The sequence below is a fragment of the Lepus europaeus genome, chromosome 10 (assembly GCF_033115175.1).
Source record: "Lepus europaeus isolate LE1 chromosome 10, mLepTim1.pri, whole genome shotgun sequence".
Lineage (NCBI taxonomy): Eukaryota > Metazoa > Chordata > Mammalia > Lagomorpha > Leporidae > Lepus > Lepus europaeus.
Window position 1 is genome coordinate 66,124,935 of NC_084836.1, and position 18,256 is coordinate 66,143,190.

General features: G+C 60.9%; 2 protein-coding genes across 3 annotated transcripts in view; one reads left to right on the forward strand and one right to left on the reverse strand.

The window, feature by feature from the left end:
- Positions 1 to 1,812: 1,812 nt before the first annotated feature.
- PPP1R1A (protein phosphatase 1 regulatory inhibitor subunit 1A) lies at positions 1,813 to 9,606 on the forward strand. Its single transcript, XM_062202150.1, has 7 exons — positions 1,813 to 2,080; positions 5,429 to 5,489; positions 6,374 to 6,411; positions 6,711 to 6,774; positions 7,877 to 8,032; positions 8,858 to 8,949; positions 9,469 to 9,606. Exons 1-7 carry the CDS (start codon positions 1,997 to 1,999, stop codon positions 9,472 to 9,474), a joined length of 501 nt encoding a protein of 166 aa, XP_062058134.1. The 5' UTR covers positions 1,813 to 1,996; the 3' UTR covers positions 9,475 to 9,606.
- Positions 9,607 to 10,303: 697 nt separating this feature from the next.
- Positions 10,304 to 18,256, reverse strand: part of PDE1B (phosphodiesterase 1B) — a 29,867-nt gene continuing 21,914 nt past the window's right edge. For both annotated transcript variants that reach the window (XM_062202151.1, XM_062202152.1), the window contains 10 exons: positions 15,898 to 16,038; positions 15,529 to 15,629; positions 15,288 to 15,413; positions 15,083 to 15,184; positions 13,756 to 13,876; positions 13,369 to 13,450; positions 12,984 to 13,092; positions 12,403 to 12,533; positions 11,886 to 12,006; positions 10,304 to 11,481 (listed from right to left, as the gene is read on the reverse strand). In XM_062202151.1, coding sequence (XP_062058135.1) covers positions 11,903 to 12,006; positions 12,403 to 12,533; positions 12,984 to 13,092; positions 13,369 to 13,450; positions 13,756 to 13,876; positions 15,083 to 15,184; positions 15,288 to 15,413; positions 15,529 to 15,629; positions 15,898 to 16,038 — 1,017 coding nt within the window. In that variant the 3' untranslated portion in view covers positions 10,304 to 11,481; positions 11,886 to 11,902. The remainder of the gene's footprint in view (positions 11,482 to 11,885; positions 12,007 to 12,402; positions 12,534 to 12,983; positions 13,093 to 13,368; positions 13,451 to 13,755; positions 13,877 to 15,082; positions 15,185 to 15,287; positions 15,414 to 15,528; positions 15,630 to 15,897; positions 16,039 to 18,256) is intronic.

The following is an 18,256-nucleotide window of genomic DNA, read 5'->3' on the forward strand; positions in this document are numbered from 1 at the left end:
GCTGCCTCCCAGTGCGGCAGCCGGGCTAGGAGCGGGCGAAACAGAAATAGCAAGGTGCCAGGTGCCTTACCTCCTCGGACGCTCAACCCCAGGAGGCAGGAACCAGTATGCCCATTTGACAAATGAGATCAGGGCTCAGTGAGCAGGGCCTCAGCCCCCAGAGATGAGGGTGTGGGAGGGAATCCTGGCTCCAAGTCCTACCCATGGGCCTGGCAGAACAGGATGAGAACAGAGAAGCCACCTATTTTAGAGGATTCCATTCTGTGCGCACAGGAGGTGGAGTGTATGGGAGGAGGCTGGAGCAGTGACTTGGCCCTAATGGGCCTGGCAGCTCCCCCCACCCCCACCTCCACCCCACACACACCCTCATTCCCTCTGCTTCGGTGCCTCCACAACAGCTCCCTCCCTCCCGCAGGGTGGGGGGGTGCAAAGCTGGGGGTGGGGGCACCACTGGGAAACCCCCATGTCCAGAGAACCCCACAACAAAGGGGCTCTGAGGGAGCAGGCTGGGTGTAGGCACCGTGGCTGGAGGCCAAGTGAGGGCAAAAGGGGGCCGCTTAAGCAAAGCAAGGCGAGGGCTCCTGGGTTCCTCTAACCCAGCCTGGCCCAGAGAAAACTGAGCCCAGCAGATGTAAAGGGATATGGCCAGGGGGGAGGGCAAGAGAGGTTATTTTGGGAGGTAGGAGGGGAAGGGGCCACGTGCAATCCAGGCCGGGGAAGGGCTGCCCAGAAGAGGAGGCAACTGGGAGTTGAAGATGATCCTAAGAGCCCCAGAGAAGCAGCCAGAAACCTGCAGGGAACTCATGCTTGGCTTAAGATTCAAAAGAAACAGATTCCTCTGACCCAGCCTAGGCTGCTCCCTCAGCACTCCTGGTACCTCTCCCCACCCCCTGCCTGCCCCCAACACAGAGGCGGCCAGCCAGCCCTGCCCCTGTCCTAGACCCAGCACCCATCTCCCTCTGCCCAGCGATTCCCTGAAAGCCCTGGCTCCCTCACTCCATGATATGGATGGACGCCTGGGCTCTCCCCCAAACAAGTAAGTTCTTCACGTAGTCTAACTTGCACCCCTTCAATCACAGATCATTTCCACGGAGGCCCAGTGTGTAAGTAAACAAGCCATCAGTAAACAAGCCGCCCCATGGAAAGGCCTTTCACCTACTTTCCAATCCCTATAATTTAGCAAGCAGAAAGTGGAATCTATTTCACAAGCTTTGTTGGCTGCCCATCCTATGCTACTTCTGCCCAGTCCCACATGAGCCTCTCTCTCTCCAAGCCCCACACCACCACCCCCGCAAGGGGGCGTCCAGAGAGACGCCCCCACCCCCAACCCCTCCCCGCCCGGGGCTCAGCTCCCCTCAGGGTTTTCACCTCCACCAGTGTGTCCTCTCCGAATCTAACCCTAGACCCGGCTGCTGCACGCCCAAATCCCCCTTCCGGCCTTTTCTCTGGGAGACACCCCCCTGGAAGACCTTACACAAATTCTTCCTCTGGGGTTTGCGCCGCCTCCTCTCCCGCAGCGCCCCTCCACCTACCTGCCCAGTCCCCCAGACCTGCCCCAGCTTGGAAAAGTTCCTCGCAGCCGCTCTCCACCTCTACTCCCTGGCGAGAACTCCGAGGAGAGCCGGCCGGCCGCTGGCACAGTCCACTCAGACTGCCACCCGGCCACGCCCGGGCCTTCGCACCCGCCCGCGGGGCGGTGACCCCCGCCGCCGCGGGCGCGGCCACGACGGGGTTAAGGCTACGGGCTGGGGGAGGGGGAGGGGGCCGGGAGGGGCGGGTGCGGAGCCAATCGGCAGCCACAGAGTCCCCGAAGCCGCGAGCTGGGAGCGCTGAGCCGGGAGCCGGGAGCCGGGAGCCGGGAGCCGGGAGCCGTGCACGCCGGGCTGGGGCCGGGGCCGGAGCGGAGCGGAGAAGGGAGCGCGCCCGCCCCAGCCCCGAGTCCCTCCGTCTTTCCCCTCGCCGCCGCAGCGCGGGCGCAGCGGCCGCCGCCCCAGTCATGGAGCAAGACAACAGTCCCCGGAAGATCCAGTTCACGGTCCCGCTGCTGGAGCCGCACCTTGACCCCGAGGCGGCGGAGCAGGTGCGGAGCAGGGCGGGGCGGCAGGGGACTCGCCCAGCGGAGGACGGGGGACCGCTGGACCGGGGGCACCCAGGATCCCTGCCTAGTCTTGGCGGCAGCAGCGCGCCCCTTTGAGGACAAACGCGCTCCTTTGGGGGTCTTCCGTCCCCTCCCCCACCGCCGGAGCCACATCTGCCCATCTGTGCCTTGAGACGGACCGCAGGAGGAGCGCCTCCACCCGCTGCCTGTCCCCGCGAGAGTCACTCCCCACGCCCCAGCCCTGGGGGAGGGGGCCTGCCCGAGGACACGACCCCTCCCCCTTTACCCGTCTTGCCTCCCCCACCCAGTCAGCCCCCGCCAGAGTTTCTGAGGTTGGTGTCTGCTCGGGGGGCAGGGAGGGGATCGGTGAGGGAGGGCGCGGGCGGATAAGGTGGGAGTTGGAGAAGCAGCTCTCCCTGTCCCCTCCTACCTGGAGGCACACCTTGCAGGCTCCAGGGAGTGTCGGCTTTGGGAAGGGGCTGAGGACAGCCGCCCAGAGGCCTGCAGCTTTGGGGGAGGGGGCTGCTCGGGTCTGTAGGCTGAGGCTCCTTCTCCTGTGAGTCTGGACACGTGGGTCCAGAGTCCCGGCTCCTGCCCTTCGGATGCTGGAGTGGGATGGGATGGAGTGAGTGGTGCTCAGAGGCCAGAGATGGGGGCTTTCTAGAGATGGGGGTCCCAGCTTTGCCACAGGAAAGGAAGAGGCACAGTGACAGCCCCGCTCAAGAGGTGGGAGTCCAGGGCCCTGGCCCAGCCTCCTGGCCTGGCCTATTTTTAGCTCAGCAGCCTGGCAGAGCGGCAGTGTCTGAGCTGTGAGCAAGTGCGTGTCTCAGCGAGAGAGTGAGCAGTGAGCGTGTGTGGAGAGGGCGGCCACCCATGGTCCTTACTACTGCCTGTTTGCCAGATGCCTCCGTATTCGCCCATTGCTCCATCTCTCTGTATTCTCTGCCCACCTGCCTAGACACCCATCCCTAGAACATCCCATTCCCGCAAGGTCAGCTCTCTGCTTCCCCCAACAGCTGCCAGGCCCTGGCTGTGCTGCAACACCCCCCCACCCCCAAAGAAAAACCGGTGAGCCCTCTTGTTGGGGTGGGCTGGGAGAGGGCCTCTGTGGTTGCTACTCTGGCTGTGTGGCAGCCTCAGCTGTGGATGATGGGAAAGGGCAGGTGCACACTCCACAACTCCTGGGTCTCTACCCCACCCACCCCTGGCCTGGGCTGAGTGGCACCTGCAGCCTCTAAGGTGTGACTGTGGGAGGGGCCAGATGCAGCTCCACAAGCCTCCTGAGAATGAGGAAGATGGAGAGAGCTTCTAGCACGAAGCGTTCCCTTGGGGTCAAAGGGGAAAGCTGTTATGCTTGGAGGCAGGGGACTGGCTACAATGACCTCACACCCCAGAAGAAGGCCCAAAAGTTGGGCTGCGGTGGGGTGGGATGGGAGGTTCCAAATGCCTCTCACTGGCCCAGACAGGGCCTGACACCTGCTTCTGTTTGCTGTTGGAGGAGGCAGGTGGAGTAGGTGTGGGTTGGTGGGGGGGGAGGGGCAACTGGCTTAGGGATTTGGGGGACAAGGGAGGAGTGTAGGGCAGTGCCAAGGAGCAAGATGGAGCCAGAGAGCTGGGATGCAGACCTGCCTTACTGAGATCTTTAGAAATCTGTGTCTCTACGGCCTGAAATTCTACCTGCAGTCGAACCTCGGCCCCTCCTGCTGCGTCACCAAGTGTATAGGCAGAAAGTTCCAGGCTTGGCAGGAACCCCTAACCCAGCCCTGCATGGAGCGGCCAAAGGAGTTGGACACTCTGAGCTACGGAGCACAGAGTGGCGGGCGGCGAGGGAGGACCCAGCTCCCAGGTCCTCGGCCTGACTGTTGTGGAAATAAATAGAGAAGCAAAGGCACCGTGTGACCTTGAGAGCCAGAATCGAGAAAGGTGCGAGGCGAAGAGCCCCAGCAAGTGTGACCTCCCTGCCTCCCGCTGTAGGCTGTCTCCAGGATTCAGAGTGATTAGAAACCTTGTCCAAGGCAAGAAAATAGGATAAGGGAGGGGCTTGTCCAGGGTCGCAGAGCCCCGCCACCCTCTCAGGCCGCCACGTTGGCAGGCTCTTCTCCCCGCGTGGATGGCCATCTCAACCGAGCCACCCCCACCGCCGCCTCCCCCTGCCTCTTCCGCTCTTCTGCCCTCCCTGCAGGGAGGAAGAGTTTCTCCTAGTAAAAAGAGGGCTCCACCCCCTTTGCACAGATCGCCCAGGAATGGGCAGAGACAATCGACGGTTAATATCTGAGCAGTGCGTGCACACACACACAGAGGACCGCTACTGCTAGGGACCTTGAAATGTCACCAAAAACAGATGCTACTCGAGGCTCCTGGGAAACAGTGCCCCACTCCCACCAGCCCCATTGGGAGCCCCTGCTTCTTCTTTGGGGAAAGCCCCCCTCACTCAGGCTTGCACAGCCCCCCTTCCCTAGCTAGCACCACTGGTATAGAGGAGGGCCGTGTTTCACCACCCCCCACCCCACACTGCCAGTGGCTTTGATGCCGAGTAAGCCAGCTGCAAAGCAGGGGGATTTGATCATTCAGTGTTGTTGGTCTTCCTCCTCGCTGCCCTCCTGGAGGGAGCTGCCGCCTAGACTCCAACCCCCTTCATTCCACTCATTTCCAAGGCTCTGAGTCCAGAGGAAGGGGAAAACTACATGTCCCAGGAGTCCTTGGGCTGACTTCAACAACAACTGACTTTATTGGCAGCATGACAGAAGAACAGCAGCAGGGGAGGGGGTGCTCCGGGGGTCCAGCAGTGCACCAGCTTTGTGTGTTAATGTCTTAGAAGGAGACCTCAAAACTCAGCATAAGAGCTTCCAGCTCAACTTTAAGGCCTGACCCGGGTCCTAGCTGGGGCTCCTCCCGGTGTTGTAGATCTGCTGGAGGATCAGAAACACGCTGCATCCAAGGACTCTGAGGGGAAGAGAGGGGCTCGGAGGGATGCTGTTGGCCCCCTGAGGGTTAATGTCTTCTTGGGTGGGGATGGCTGAGAGCCAAGGGAAAGGCCTGGACCCTCCCGGGTTATTTCTGACCATTGATCCAGGATGGACGGAAGGACTGCTGGCCAGAGATCGATGCACTAGAGCAGATCTGGCCACTAAGATGGAGCAGCCAGACGGGGCGAGGGGGCGAGTGTGAGACCCATGGGCTCTGGGTGCTCAGGAGCGGCTCCCCCCAGGAAGGGGGATGGGCACAGTGGGTCCAGGGCACTGTGGGGTTTTCTGAGGTATGTTAAGGGGCAGAGCGTTCATGGTCCCATCTGTCCTTGACCTCTTCCCACTTCCCCACCTCCCCCCCCAGATTCGGAGGCGCCGCCCTACCCCTGCCACCCTCGTGCTGACCAGTGACCAGTCTTCCCCAGGTAACCCAGGGACGGATCACTGATGGGACTGGGGGCCTGAAGCAGACAGCTGCTGGGTGCCGGTGGGAGAAGTAGGGTACCAGGTAGCCAGAGAGCAGGGCCCTGGGATGCTAAAGGCCAGCAAATGGTGGCTACAGTAGCAGGATCTCCTCCTGCGGTTGGCAAGACAGGGCAGTGCCAGGAAGCTGAAGAGACCACCCAAGTCCTAACCCCCCAGGAGGAGTTCGGTGGTCATCGGAGTGCCGGTTGCTGTGGCAACAGCCTCCCAGGTTTCTCCAGCACTGCTGCCCCCACCCCCAGAGGCAGTGACAGCTGTGAGGGGGAGGGCCCGCCTCCACCAGCTTGCTTGGCGGCCCCCAGAGGGGACAGGGAAGGTTAGAAACAGCCCCGGGAGCAGCTGGGATGCTGGCCGCCCATGTCCTCATGAAGGGCTCGGAGACCATGGAGGGCCAGTGAGCTGGACGAGAAGCCGGGGGCAGGGGGCTCCACCTCCTGGGAATGCCAGAGCCTCTTTGGCCCCTGCACAGAATGAATTTGCTGTCGTCTCTCAGTGTCACCTACTGTACAGGGCCCAGGGGTGGGGAAGAGACCTGGAGAGGGAAAGAGTGGCTGGAGGTCCCTGCTTTCAGGGACCTCTGGGGCTGAGGCAAAAATGGAGTCTCCAACTGACCTCGTGGTCAAGGACAACACTAGGGGCATGGGTCAGAGCCAGCCAGCAGAGCAGGAGGGGAACTGGAGGGAGAAGGCCTGGGGCAGGCATCAGGGCCAGCTTCTTGGAGGTGGAGGTAAGGGACACCAGACTGCAGAGCTTCCCCACCTTGGTAACTGTGGAGTCCCCTGGGTCTCCTGTCCTTATCACCTTCTCCTCTCCCTGTCCCCCTCAGAGGTCGATGAAGACAGGATCCCCAACCCACTTCTCAAGGTGAGCTGGCCCCTTCCACTCGGCTCAGCCCAAGGGACCCACAACTCATTGGGGTGAGGGGGCAAGTCCTCAAAACCCTGCATCCCAACAGGTGGATGGGTGGACCTACACACACACACACACACACACACCTCCCTATACCACCGAGCAGGTGGCTGGGGAAGCAGGAATTCTTTGCCCTCCCTTGCTGAAGCCCCCTCCCCTCCGACCTGTTCCCAGCCTCCGATCCAGCATCGAGGCATGGCAGGGGAGGAGGGCGAGGAGGGCTGGCACCCATCTGTGCTCCGTGTTCTTCACAGCCCAGTCTGGCAATGTCTCCACGGCAACGGAAGAAGATGACAAGGACCACACCCACCATGAAAGGTTCGCCCCCCGCCCCGAGGGCCCGTTTGGAAGGGGTCCTGGGGGGGGGGGTCCCTCAGGTCTGCCTCTGCCTTTGTCATGGCGGAGCTCATGCTAGATGACTGAGGGCTGCCGCTGACCGGAGAAACTGCCTGAACATGAACCTCGAAGATGGCAGAAAAATGAAAAACACTGGCGACCCCACAGCATAGCGCGCAGCTCATAGCAGCTATGCAAAGGCTGCCGGAGTCTTTCCTTCCCTTAGGGGATGCCCTGTGTCCCAGCAAGCCCAGTATCTTTCTTGTTTGTTTGGGTTTTTTTTTTAGAATGATTTTATTTGAAAGGCAGAGTGACTGAGAGAGAGGCAGAGACAGGGAGATAAGATCATCCATCTGCTGGTTCACTCCCCAGAGAGCTGCAATGGCCAGGCTTGGGCCAGGCCAAAGCCTCCTTCCATGTGGTGGCAGGGGCCCTAGCACTTGGGCCATCTTCCGCTGCTCTCCCAGGTGCATCAGCTGGGAGCTGGACTGGAAGCAGAGCGGTCAGGACTCGAACCAGCGCCCCTATAGGTTGTTGGTGTTGTAGGCAGCAGCTCAACCCACTATACCACACCAGCCCCACCAACCTTTGGAGGAAGTATTTTAAGGTGTATTTACTTAGTTATTTGAAAGGCAGAGCAAGAGAGAGAGAGAGAGAGAGAGAGAGAAGATCTTCCACCTGCTGGTTCACTCCCCAAGTGGCCATGACAGCCAGGGCTGGGCCAGGCTGAAGCCAGGAGCCAGGAGCTACAGAACTCCATCCAGGTGTCTCCCATGAGTGACAGGAGCCCAAATATGTGGGCCGTCTTCTGCCGTCTTCCCAGGCGCATTAGCAGGAAGCTGGGTGGGAAGCAGAGTATCCGGGACTCAAAGCGGCTCTCTGATATGGGATACCGGCCTCACACGCAGGGGCTTCACCTGCTGCCCCGGCAGAAGCCCTTCTTGTGGTCTAGCTTTTGTGCCTCCTTATTGCCCAGCTCGGTGCTCTCCTTGTTCAAATCTCAGTGCCCTCGGGGAGGCTGCTGAGTTCAGGGGGACCCCAGGCAGCCGTGTCCACTGTCGCCTCCCCCTCTCTGTGCCTCCAGAGCTCCAGATGATGGTTGAACACCACCTAGGGCAACAGCAGCAAGGAGAGGAGCCCGAAGGAGCCGCCGAGAGCACAGGGGCCCAGGAGTGCCAGCCACCTGGGGCCCCAGGCACAGGAGCCGAGTCCAGGCTGGGCCCCTCAGCGACAGCGCAAAGTATGTGCGGGCCCCAGGCAAACCATTTCCCCCAGCCCAGCAGAAAACAAGATTGCACACTGGGGAGGGTGAGGGCCAGGGCTCAAGGCTGGGGATGCATCTACATGTACTCCAGTCCACACCTTTCCTTTCTAACCCCACCCCTCCCACCTTGGACCCCCAAGGCCCCCCACGGGGGCGGTGTCGGGGAAGCTAGAACCCTAAACGTGTCACTCAGCACCTCCTCTGCCCAGAGCAGAGCTCAGTGTATAAAAGAGAAGGTGCCGCTGTCCACTGGGTGGTGTGTGACTATTAAATGAAACTGTAGCACAGCCCCTGAAATGCACAAGCCCACCAGCCTTGCAGTAGGCATGGTGCTAATGTGTCCACAGTCTTTATTCTAGCTGTATTCCATAAGCCAGGAGTTTGCCAACAGCATGAAGGTGATACAGTGTCTATGCTGTTACACAGTACTCCCCACAGGGCACCCACAAGCCAGCACATTACTATTTCTGCAATGCAGTGCAAAGTATGCTGGCATGGGTGGCATAAAGACCAAAATAGTAGTGGTCTCCTGTCAGTTCAGGTCCACACGGAGTGTCTGCTCCAACTCTTCCTAACATTCTGCAGAGGTTTGTTTTGGGTGGCTCTTGTGTTTCCTGTTGTTTTTGCGATTTTGCTGATGGCAGATTGTTAAGAAACAGCAGTGAGCCTAAGGGAGCCATGGTGACCAGAGAAGGCACTGCAGGTCCTGGGCTCCTCTCCCGGCTCCTCGCAGCTCAGGACGCAGGGAGCAGGGCTCTGCCCTCTCCAAGTTCCCCACAAATGCCACCTCTCCCTCCCCAGAGCCTGCACAGCCCAGCCCCAGAGCTCAGGAGAGGCCCGGCGAGGAACCCTCCACCGCGAAAACATCGCAAGACTCCCAGGGAGCCAGCGCGGTAAGCAGGGCCAGGGGCTGGGCCGCCCGGCCCGCAGAATAGGCCATGTTCTTAAGGGCAAGGGGGCGGGAGGGTGTCTCTGGCAACAGAGAAAGGGAACTCATTTCTGTCGCTGAGAACTTATCCTCTCTGGTAAGAGGACTTGGGTCTCCTTGGACGGGCCCACAGCGGAATGGGACTAAGCTGCAGCACCAGGGAGTGAGGTCAGACTCCATGTCGGACCTCTGACCCCCGCAGTGGGGAACAGGTGACCAAAGCCAATTTGGGGATAATGGATGTTGACTGCCAAAGGGTGCTCCTCACCTTTCCCGGGGCCAGGATGGCAGGAGGGACATTGGTGAGAGGCCCTCCTGTCTGAGAATACTTGCTGCCCCTGCATAGACTAGAAACAGGCAGAGACCCGTGTCCCGCGACACCGGGTGCTGGGCAGGTGGCGGGTGGGCAGGTCAGCGCGCATGCGCAAGGGGACCAGCTGGCTTTGGCTTCAACCTTCTCTTTCTGCCTCCTCCCTCACCACAGGTCTGAGAGAGGAGGAGGTGTCCTGGAATCAAGGCCGCGGTTGGGGGATGCATGGACACTGGATTTGTTTCTTATTTCCTCACTTTTGGAGAAAAAAAATCTCTTGTTTTTAAAAAGTGATAAATTTGGTTTTAGGTCCTTGGCACTTTCCTTTTTTCTGGACCTAGAGACTCTTCCCTCCAGCCCGGCCGCCTGGGGTGGGGGCAGAAGCCTGCGCTGCTTGCTGCAGATAGAGGGGTGGGGGCCAGGCAGGTGGGAGTTCTTTTTCTAGTAAGGAAAGGCGCCACCATCTGCCCCGGATGCCCTGCACCTGACGACTGAAAGCTGTTAACTGTGCCGTGGGTGCCGCCTGCTGACCAAAGTGGGGAACTGCACTTGGACAAGGCCCTCGGGAGCCGGGATACCGAAATGGGTGGGTGCCCCCTTGACAGCCCTCGCAGCCTCTCCTGCCTTCTTTATGGATGGGTTTCTTCCTCCAGCTCCCTCATTCCAGCTCTATCCAAGAGGCGCTGGCTGGGAGCTGCAAGGGTGCTCTCTCCCTTTGAGGGGCGCAAAGCAAGGGTGTGTTAAGACCCTCTTCCTTCCATCCCAGACCCAGGCCTCTCCTGCCGCTGTTTAGACTGTGCCAGGTAGTGCAGGGCAAATGGGCAGGGAGGCAACGCCACAGAGAACAAAGAGCAGAGCCAAAGACGGGCACAGGGTCGCACCTGGGGCAGGGCGAGCTCTCCGTGGGCCTCAGCTTGCCAGGACCTTCCGGAGCCTCAGAGAGCTTAGTGCGTGCAACGGGGCTCGGCCGACTTCACCCAGTGAACACCCGACACAGGCAAGGCCCGGTCTCCCTTCTTTATTGATCTCTGGCTATAGAAGGGGCGTGGGAGACCAGGGCGGGCGTGAGTCACATGCGTCAGGGGCGAGTACTGGGGTGGCGGGTCTCAGACCGCGGATGCGGAGCTCACACGCACGGGGCCCACGGTACAAATGCATGGCTCGTATGTACACGGGCGGAGGAGGGCGGTCACCTGGGGCAGGGGGCGGGAGGGGCCTGGGGAGGGGAAGGGGCACCAGACGACCTGATAGCCGCCGCCTGGAGCCCCTTCCCATCTGCCCAGCACACGCCCCTCCCCAGGGTCCCTGGGGAGGGCCTGGTGGTGCGGGAGACTGCACAGGGTTCCGGGGCCACGCCTCAATCGCCCCCCACCCAGCTCTCTCCAGCCAGAGCTCTAAGACGCTTCCTGAAGACACCCCGCCCCTTTTACAGACATTGGTCGGATGGGAGCCTCTGAGTCCCCCCCCAGGGGGGTTGGGGGGAAAGGGGGAGGAAGAGGGCAGAGGGCTCAGCCGGGGGCCCAACCCAATCCTTCCAGCCCCTAGCCCTCGTGGCTCCCCTGCCCCGAGTCCCTGCGGCAGAATGGGAGAGAGGGAGGGATGTTGGCAGGGAGTCAGGCTGGGCCGGGGGCTGAAGCAGTGCAGGTGCGGGCGCCGAGGCTGCCCCCAGCCCACTCCCGGGGGGCCCAGAAAGGAACTAGGCCCCGAGGAAGCCACTCCCCTCCCCCCACACTTGGGCGGGGGGGACCCCAGCTTTCTACCCTACTTCAGCCCTTCCCAGGGGGAGGAGAAGGGGGCCCCAGACCTGCCAGCTAAGATCTGGGGTGGGGGTGCGGGCCGAGGGAACCCCCGAAATGTATTGCTTAGAAACTTGGAGGCAAAAAGGATGGGGGAGGGCCCGGGGGCTGGCAGCTCTGACCCTACCCCCAGGAGGCTCCCCAGCTCCCAGACAGCCAAGGCCATGGGGGGAGTCCAGAGGCAAGGGGATGGACACAGTGACCACTGGGAGCCTGGGCTTGCTCAGTCCTGCCGCCCAGAGATTAAAGTGGGACCCAGTGGGTGGCAGGTGGAAGGGGCCCTCCCCCAACCCAAGATCTCTGGCACGTGGCCTCCGGGCGGGCGGCCCCTTGGAGCAGATGTCCTGATGGATGGTGCTGATGACATCGAACACTCTGGACTCGGGAGAACCTGGGGAGAGACGGGGAGGCCTCAGCGCCCTGGCCGCTGCCTTCACCTGCAGGCTGGCCTGCTGTCTGAGCCCTGCCAGGCCCCCACTCCCGGGAAGGTGACCCTCCAAGGGGAAATCACCCATCTCCCCGGGCCTGGCATCAAGGCCGGCACCTCTTCTCTGTGGCCCTCAACAGGCACAGACCCCACCCTCCGGCTCCCAGGGCGGGGCATTGCCTCCCTCATTCCTGCCGCAGGGGCTGGGGGACAGAGCAAGGTGGGGGGCCCTGCTCCCGCCCATGCCCTGACTCAGTACTCCACCGGCACTCCCTCGGACCCTCACATCCACAGACCTCCCCCCCACCAGATGGCTGACGGCTGATGCTGTATGGAACCCCCAGCTCCCTCCTGCACCCCAGGCTCACCCGGGCCAGCCCCAGGGCTAGTCCAGATTTCCATTCTGGTTGTGTTCATCCTCAGCAGGCGAGGGCGGGGCCTCTTCTTCACAGGGGGACAGCTCGTCAATGGACATCTGGTTGGTGACGCCTGCAGGGGGCGTACAGGCAGCCAAGGCTGGACCACCGCCGCCCCATTGCTAGGCTACATTCAACCAATCCCCACCTAGGACAGCCTTTCGGGCCTCACTGAGACTCACAACCCTCCAGCCCCACTCGAGGGCCATCCGAGCCCCAGGTGCCCTGGGGCCCATGTGCAGAGGCCGCAACACGCCTGGCCCCTGGGTTGTAGAATGTTACAACTGCCACTGCCCTCTCTCCCGCACCCATTCAGCCAGTTTCGTCTTTCCTGGGATCTAACTTGAGTTTGAGTGCTTGTAGTCCCAATTCCCAAAGTCTGCTCCGGGGGCTTAAGGAAAACGGACCTGCCTGCAGTACCACTGGCTGCCCCCAGGGGGTCTCCCCGCCCCGCCCCCACGGCACCCACCGCTCGCTGCCCTTTCCTTCCACTTCTGCTTGTTCTCCTGAATGTACTTGGTCCAGGTGGAGCGGAAGCTGACCACGTCAGGGTTGGGGTCCCCCACGTCCACATCCAGAGAAGGCTGGCGCCACTGGAAGCTGAAAGCAAGCCGCCCGCCCCCGCATCCAGTGATGAGAGCCAGCCCACCCCAGAACTGCCCCAGACCTCAGTGTGGAGGGGACGGGGAGGCCGTGAGGAGCTCTACAGAGCCAAGGCCTCTCTTCCTTCTATTGCACACACCCAAGTCCCTGCCCCCCTCCTCCGCCTCCCCCCCCACACACACATGCACTCCACATCTTCTCTCCAGGCAGAACAGAAATAAAAACATGGTTAGCCAAAAGGCAATGCAGAAAGAGCCAAAGGAAGAAACAGTCACAGCGGAGGGCCGCACAGATGCAGGCCACCCCCTCCGGGCTTCATCCTGGGTGACAAGCAGCACGGGGGACTCCCACGGCCTCCGCGGCGGCCACACCCAGTGGCAGACACACACACACCCTCTCCCCGTAGGGCCCAGAACCAGGAGAGCTGGCGCCCCCTGCCGTCCTCACCTGGGCTGGTTCTTAGACTTGGAGTCCTCATCTACCAGGGGCTGCACACTCTTCTCAGCCACGTCGGTGAGCACGGAGAACGTGGGCTCCACTATGAAGTCAATGAAACCTGCGGGGCAGGGGGCAGCTCAGTGGAGGGCCAGCCCCCCCCCAATGTCCCCAGCTGCACAGAGAGGTCACCTGGACTGGCAGCTTCTCAGTGGGCACAAGCCCAGAGACGCTCTCCCACCACTAGCAGCCCCTGGACTCCTGGCCCCAGCACGGCAGGCTTTCCCCCACACAGAGTGGCTTGGGGGCTTGGGCACCTGGCACAATCCTAGCCCGGGCCCAGGAAGCATCCCTGTGCCTCCCCCATCTTGTCTGCCCTGCGGGGCGGGACACTCACCAATCTGGGACTGGGCCACCAGAGTGGAGGTGCGATCACAGAGCGGAGAGAAGGGCAGGCCCAGCTCTGCCTCCTTGTCACCCTGCAGAAGAGGGAAGTGGGGGACACTGGATGGAGACCCTGGGTGCAGCTGGGGAGGAGAGGGGAAAGTGGCTGGGGGAGGGGGAAGAGGACAGGAAAGTCCTCACTGCTGACCTGGAAATGAGTGACAGGCAATGGAATGGAATACAGCTATCGGTGACCACCGCGGGGCTGTTAGGATAATGAGATTTTTATCCCCCCGTATTTGGGATCAGGTCAGGAGGGGGAGGTAGCAGAATGATCTGGAGTAGGAGTAGGGAACTTGGAGAGCAACAGGGGCAGGGGGTGGGCAAGACGCCTCCGTACCTGGCGGAAGAATTCCTCCATGAGCGCCTTGGTCCAGCGGCTGTGCACTGCCCACTGCTTGGTGGGGTGGCTGATATCGGCGGCATGCAGCAGGAGGGACAGAGCCTTGGACTTGTCGATTCTGGTGAGGGCAGGGGGCAAACAAAGGGAGCCTGGACTTGTAGGGAAAGGAGGCTTCGACCGATTCCCATCTCAAACCCATTCCTGCACATCCTCTCACCTGTCTTCAACACGCACACGCACAGGAGATACTTCCAAATGACCACACAAGTGGAATTGAAAGATAAATTTATTTTGGTGCACACACACACACACAAGATACTTGAAACCCATGCATAGGAGAGATCATCAAAGAGTTCCTGACAAGTGCACACTGTGACAAACACTGCCTTTCAACTTCCTTTGCCCCAAAATAAATGTAACCTTTTCATCCCATTCCCATGAACTTTCTGAAGCACCCTTGTGTGTAGAAGCAGCTGTGCAGGGTGGTAGCCAGGAGGAACCCTGGGATCCTAGCATCCGAGGATCCGGCTTCAAACCTGTACCATACCTACCACTCAGCAGCCGCCATCTCAATCTGCACATTTCCTGTCCCTCAACCCTCCCATGGAAAGCAGCGGCTCGACTCCGAGAAATAAATGGCACCAACAAGTGAGTATTTGGAAGAGCGCGTAGCTCATAATAAGCGCTCGGCAGGTGTCGTTAGAATCATGCCCTCGACAATGACCTGCCGAGACACCGCACACATCCGGTACACAGACTCACATCCGGAGGGCCTGCGCAGGCGCACACAGCCCGCTCTCCCTCATCCATTCAGATTACACAGACTCACATCCGGAGGGCCTGCGCAGGCGCACACAGCCCGCTCTCCCTCATCCATTCGGATACCCCGCCGCCCACCTGAGCGCAGCATTAGATGCAAGCGCGGCACTTGCTCTGGCCCCCTTTGCGGTGACTCTCACAACAGGGCTCTCCAGCAGAAAGCTGGGGGTGGGGGTTTGGGCTGCAGTGGAGGGGGCCTCACCTTTTCACAGAGAAGGGTGCTGCAGCCCCAGGGCATGGGGGCACTGAATAAATGGCCCTCAGATTTCACAGGCAGCCCATCCTGAAGACGTGACAGAATCTGCCCCGACCCCCAGCCCCAAGCCCTCTCTAGATGCTGTGCTGTCTGTACACCCGGGGGCCACATTCTCTCTCTCACACACACACACACACACTCAGATACCTGGAGCCAGGACAGGTAAAGACCCAGTCCCCAACTCCCCTCCGTGCTACCCCCGCCCCATTCGCACACCCATCCCGCCAGCCCCACCCCGCCCCACGCCACCTCTCCAGCTGCTGCAGCGCAGTCTTCATGGACTTCACTTGCTGGAAATGGCAGGACATGTCGGTGGCCAGCACCATCTCGATGACCAGGGCCCGCAGCTCCCTGGAGAGACCAAGGCAAGGCGTGCTCAGTGGCCCGTGCGCCACGATGCCAGGAGGACTAGGAGAGGCTGTGTGAGGGACACCCCGGGGCAGGCTCTGCTTACGCAAACTCGTCCTTGGTGAGGTTGATGAAAATGTTCATCTCGTCATCCTGCATCATGCGGAAGACGGAGCTGATGTGGTGGTTCTCCAGCACCGAGCGGTCATTGTACAAGATGGCACACTCCGACCTGCACAGCCAGAGGCGGCCGCGTCCAGCGCCCTGCGAGGAGGGATGCCGGCACCCACACTCCACTGCCCCCGCCCCAGCCCCTCCTCCTGCCCCTGCCACGTCACCGGTCTCACTTGGTCTGGATGTGGAAGCTGTTGGTGGTGCCCGTGTGCTCATAGTCATGGATGGCCGCGGCGAAGATGATGGCCAAGACCTCGATCTCCGACAAGCAGTGCTGGGCAGACACAGACGGCCTGAGAGACAGCCGACCCGCGCGGGCCAGTCGCCGCCCAGAGACCGCAGCCAGGCTATACCACCAGCGGCCCCTCCCGCCAACCTCCAGGGCCAGCTCTTGGGTGAACGCAGCCAGGTGCCTGCGTCCCAGCCTGCAACACGCCCCCCGCATCCCGCTGCCCATCAAGTGCAGGCCCCCCAGGAATTCAGTAAAGTGAGTCCGTCCTGCCACCACCAGGGGCTGGAGCGAGGTCCAGGGCGCCACCTACCACCATCCCCGTGCGGAGCAAGAAGCAGTGGACGGTCTGGGTGACGTCGGCTGCATGGATCTGGTTGTGGTAGGGATTCTTGTACTTGCCGTAGCCCGTCTCCAGGGCGTCCAGGAGAGTCATCAGGAACACAGTAGGTATCTGCAGCGGAGAGAGGCGCTGCAGCCACGTCCAGACGGGCCAGGCTGACCTCAGCAGCCCCAGCGGAGGCAGAGAGCAGGGGCGCCACAGCCAGGTGAACCTGGCCGCCCATCCTGGCTCCACTACCTGCCGGCTGTGCGACCTTGGGCAGGTCATGTGCCGCCCTGTGCCTCAGATACCGAATTCCAGAAGGCAGCTAATACCACCTACCTGGAATTTAATGAGATAAGTACAAGGCAGTTAGTAAGTACTCTCTCGAGAGTAGCTATAATTATTATTATTTCCCTGGAGATTTTTAGTAAAAGGGGAGAAAGCTTCTCTCCTCCCTTCCCACTACCCTGCCCCATCCCCAATTCTAGTATCATGGAAAAGGACTCAGAGGCAGGGGAAAGAGTGACCAGGCAGCCACACAGACCCTTGCAGCCACACGTGGATCAACTCTCCTCCAAGAAGCCTTCCCTGACCACAGCCAGCCCATGTGCACTGACATGTGGTGCACAGCGCGCGCGCACGCACACACACACACACACACCATAGCCAGTGCTCTACCCAGGGGCTCTCAACTCCACTGTATCTCTGCGTATTGGGGTAACTCAGTCTCCTTGGGAAGCCTGGGGGCTCCCAGGGGGCAGGGCCGGAGGGGTCTTTCCCTGTCCCTGGATCTGCTGCCGCTCAGGCCTCGGGGGAGCGCCTTCAGAGAAAGCCACAGAGTGGCAGAAGACACGGGAGACGTGCTACCACTCGGGCAAACCCTGCGTCCCCACCCCTACCCCTGGAGGGCTGTGCCCCAAATTCAGGGAATCTAAAGGACTGTTTCCATGACAACTGCCCTTGCTTTTGCGTTGCCATGGCGTCCCTGAAGGGAAGGGAAGGAGAAGGGAGGAGCAGAGGACGAGTTTGCATAGCTTGAGAAGGGCGGCTCCACCGGCTGGGTCTCCACCACCAGAGGGGACCAAAGCCACATGCACCCTGCTTTCTCCAACTGCCCCAGGCCAGGGCAGCCTGGGCCTGGGCCAAAGCCACGGCAGTGCAGTCCCCCAAGGCATGCGCTGCCAGGTGAGCAGGCAGTGTTTAGGAGTAGCCGATGTGTGAACCTGACCTGAGAACCAGTCTTGAGAAACAGGAGCTGGGGAAAGTCTCGGGAAAGGGGGACCCTGCTGCTCTGTGTCCTGGAGAGGGCAGGATGGGAAGGGAGAAATGACATTGCTGAAGCAGGGGCCTGGGGGGTGAACCCCCCAGTGAGCATCCAGCCCCCTGGAGGGAGCCGTCTCCTTAGCTGCTATAAGAGGAGAGGTCAAAATCACAGACGGGCCCACAGGACGCGCAGTGTGCGATGGGCAGGTGCAGGCCGGGATGGAGGGACCGAGCTCCCTAAGGCGGTCACCTCCCGGGACGGCCGCTCTCCGCCGCCCCTAGTACACATGTTTCTCTCCACCTCTGGCTCCGACTCCCTCTTAACCCTGCTTCTAAATGTGTTTTGTCCTCATGGAAATTTCTTCCTGGCCCTTATTCCTTCCCCAAAGAGGCTCTCTCCCACACAGGCTCTGGAGGAGACCTTAATCCAGGGCTGGCACTGTGGCATAGTGGGCTAAGCCTCTGCCTGCAGTGCCAGCATCCCTCCCGTATGGGCACCAGTTCGAGTCCCAGCTGCTCCACTTCCGATCCAGCTCTCTGCTATGGCCTGGGAAAGCAGCAGAGGATAGCACAAGTCCTTGGGCCCCTGCACCCACGTGGGATACCCAGAAGAAGCTCCTGGCTCCTGGTTTCAGATCAGCTCAGCTCCGGCCATTGTGGCCATTTGGGGAATGAACGAGAAGATGGAAGACCTCTCTCTGTCACCACTTCTCTCTATAACTCTACCTCTCAAATAAATAAATAAATCTCAAAAAAAAAAAAAAAGATTTTAATCCAGGTTATTCTTCCCAGCTAGCCAAGCTGAAGATGCAGGGGAACTCACATACCTTCTCTCCCAGCCCTGCTGGGGGAGGGTGGGACAAGTTTTTTCCCCCTCTCCCGTCCCCAGGAAACAATGGCGAGACCCCAGTCCCAAAGCACCCAGCCAGCAATATGCAGACTCCAGGTCTCGGGGGTCCACGGGCAGGAGACAAAATAACTGAGAAGGGGTTGAATGGCAAGGCAAGCTGGGGTGCCAGGAAGGCAGGACCCCAGGCTACACGGTGGCAGATCAGCAATCAACCAAGCCAGAGGCAAGGGCTGC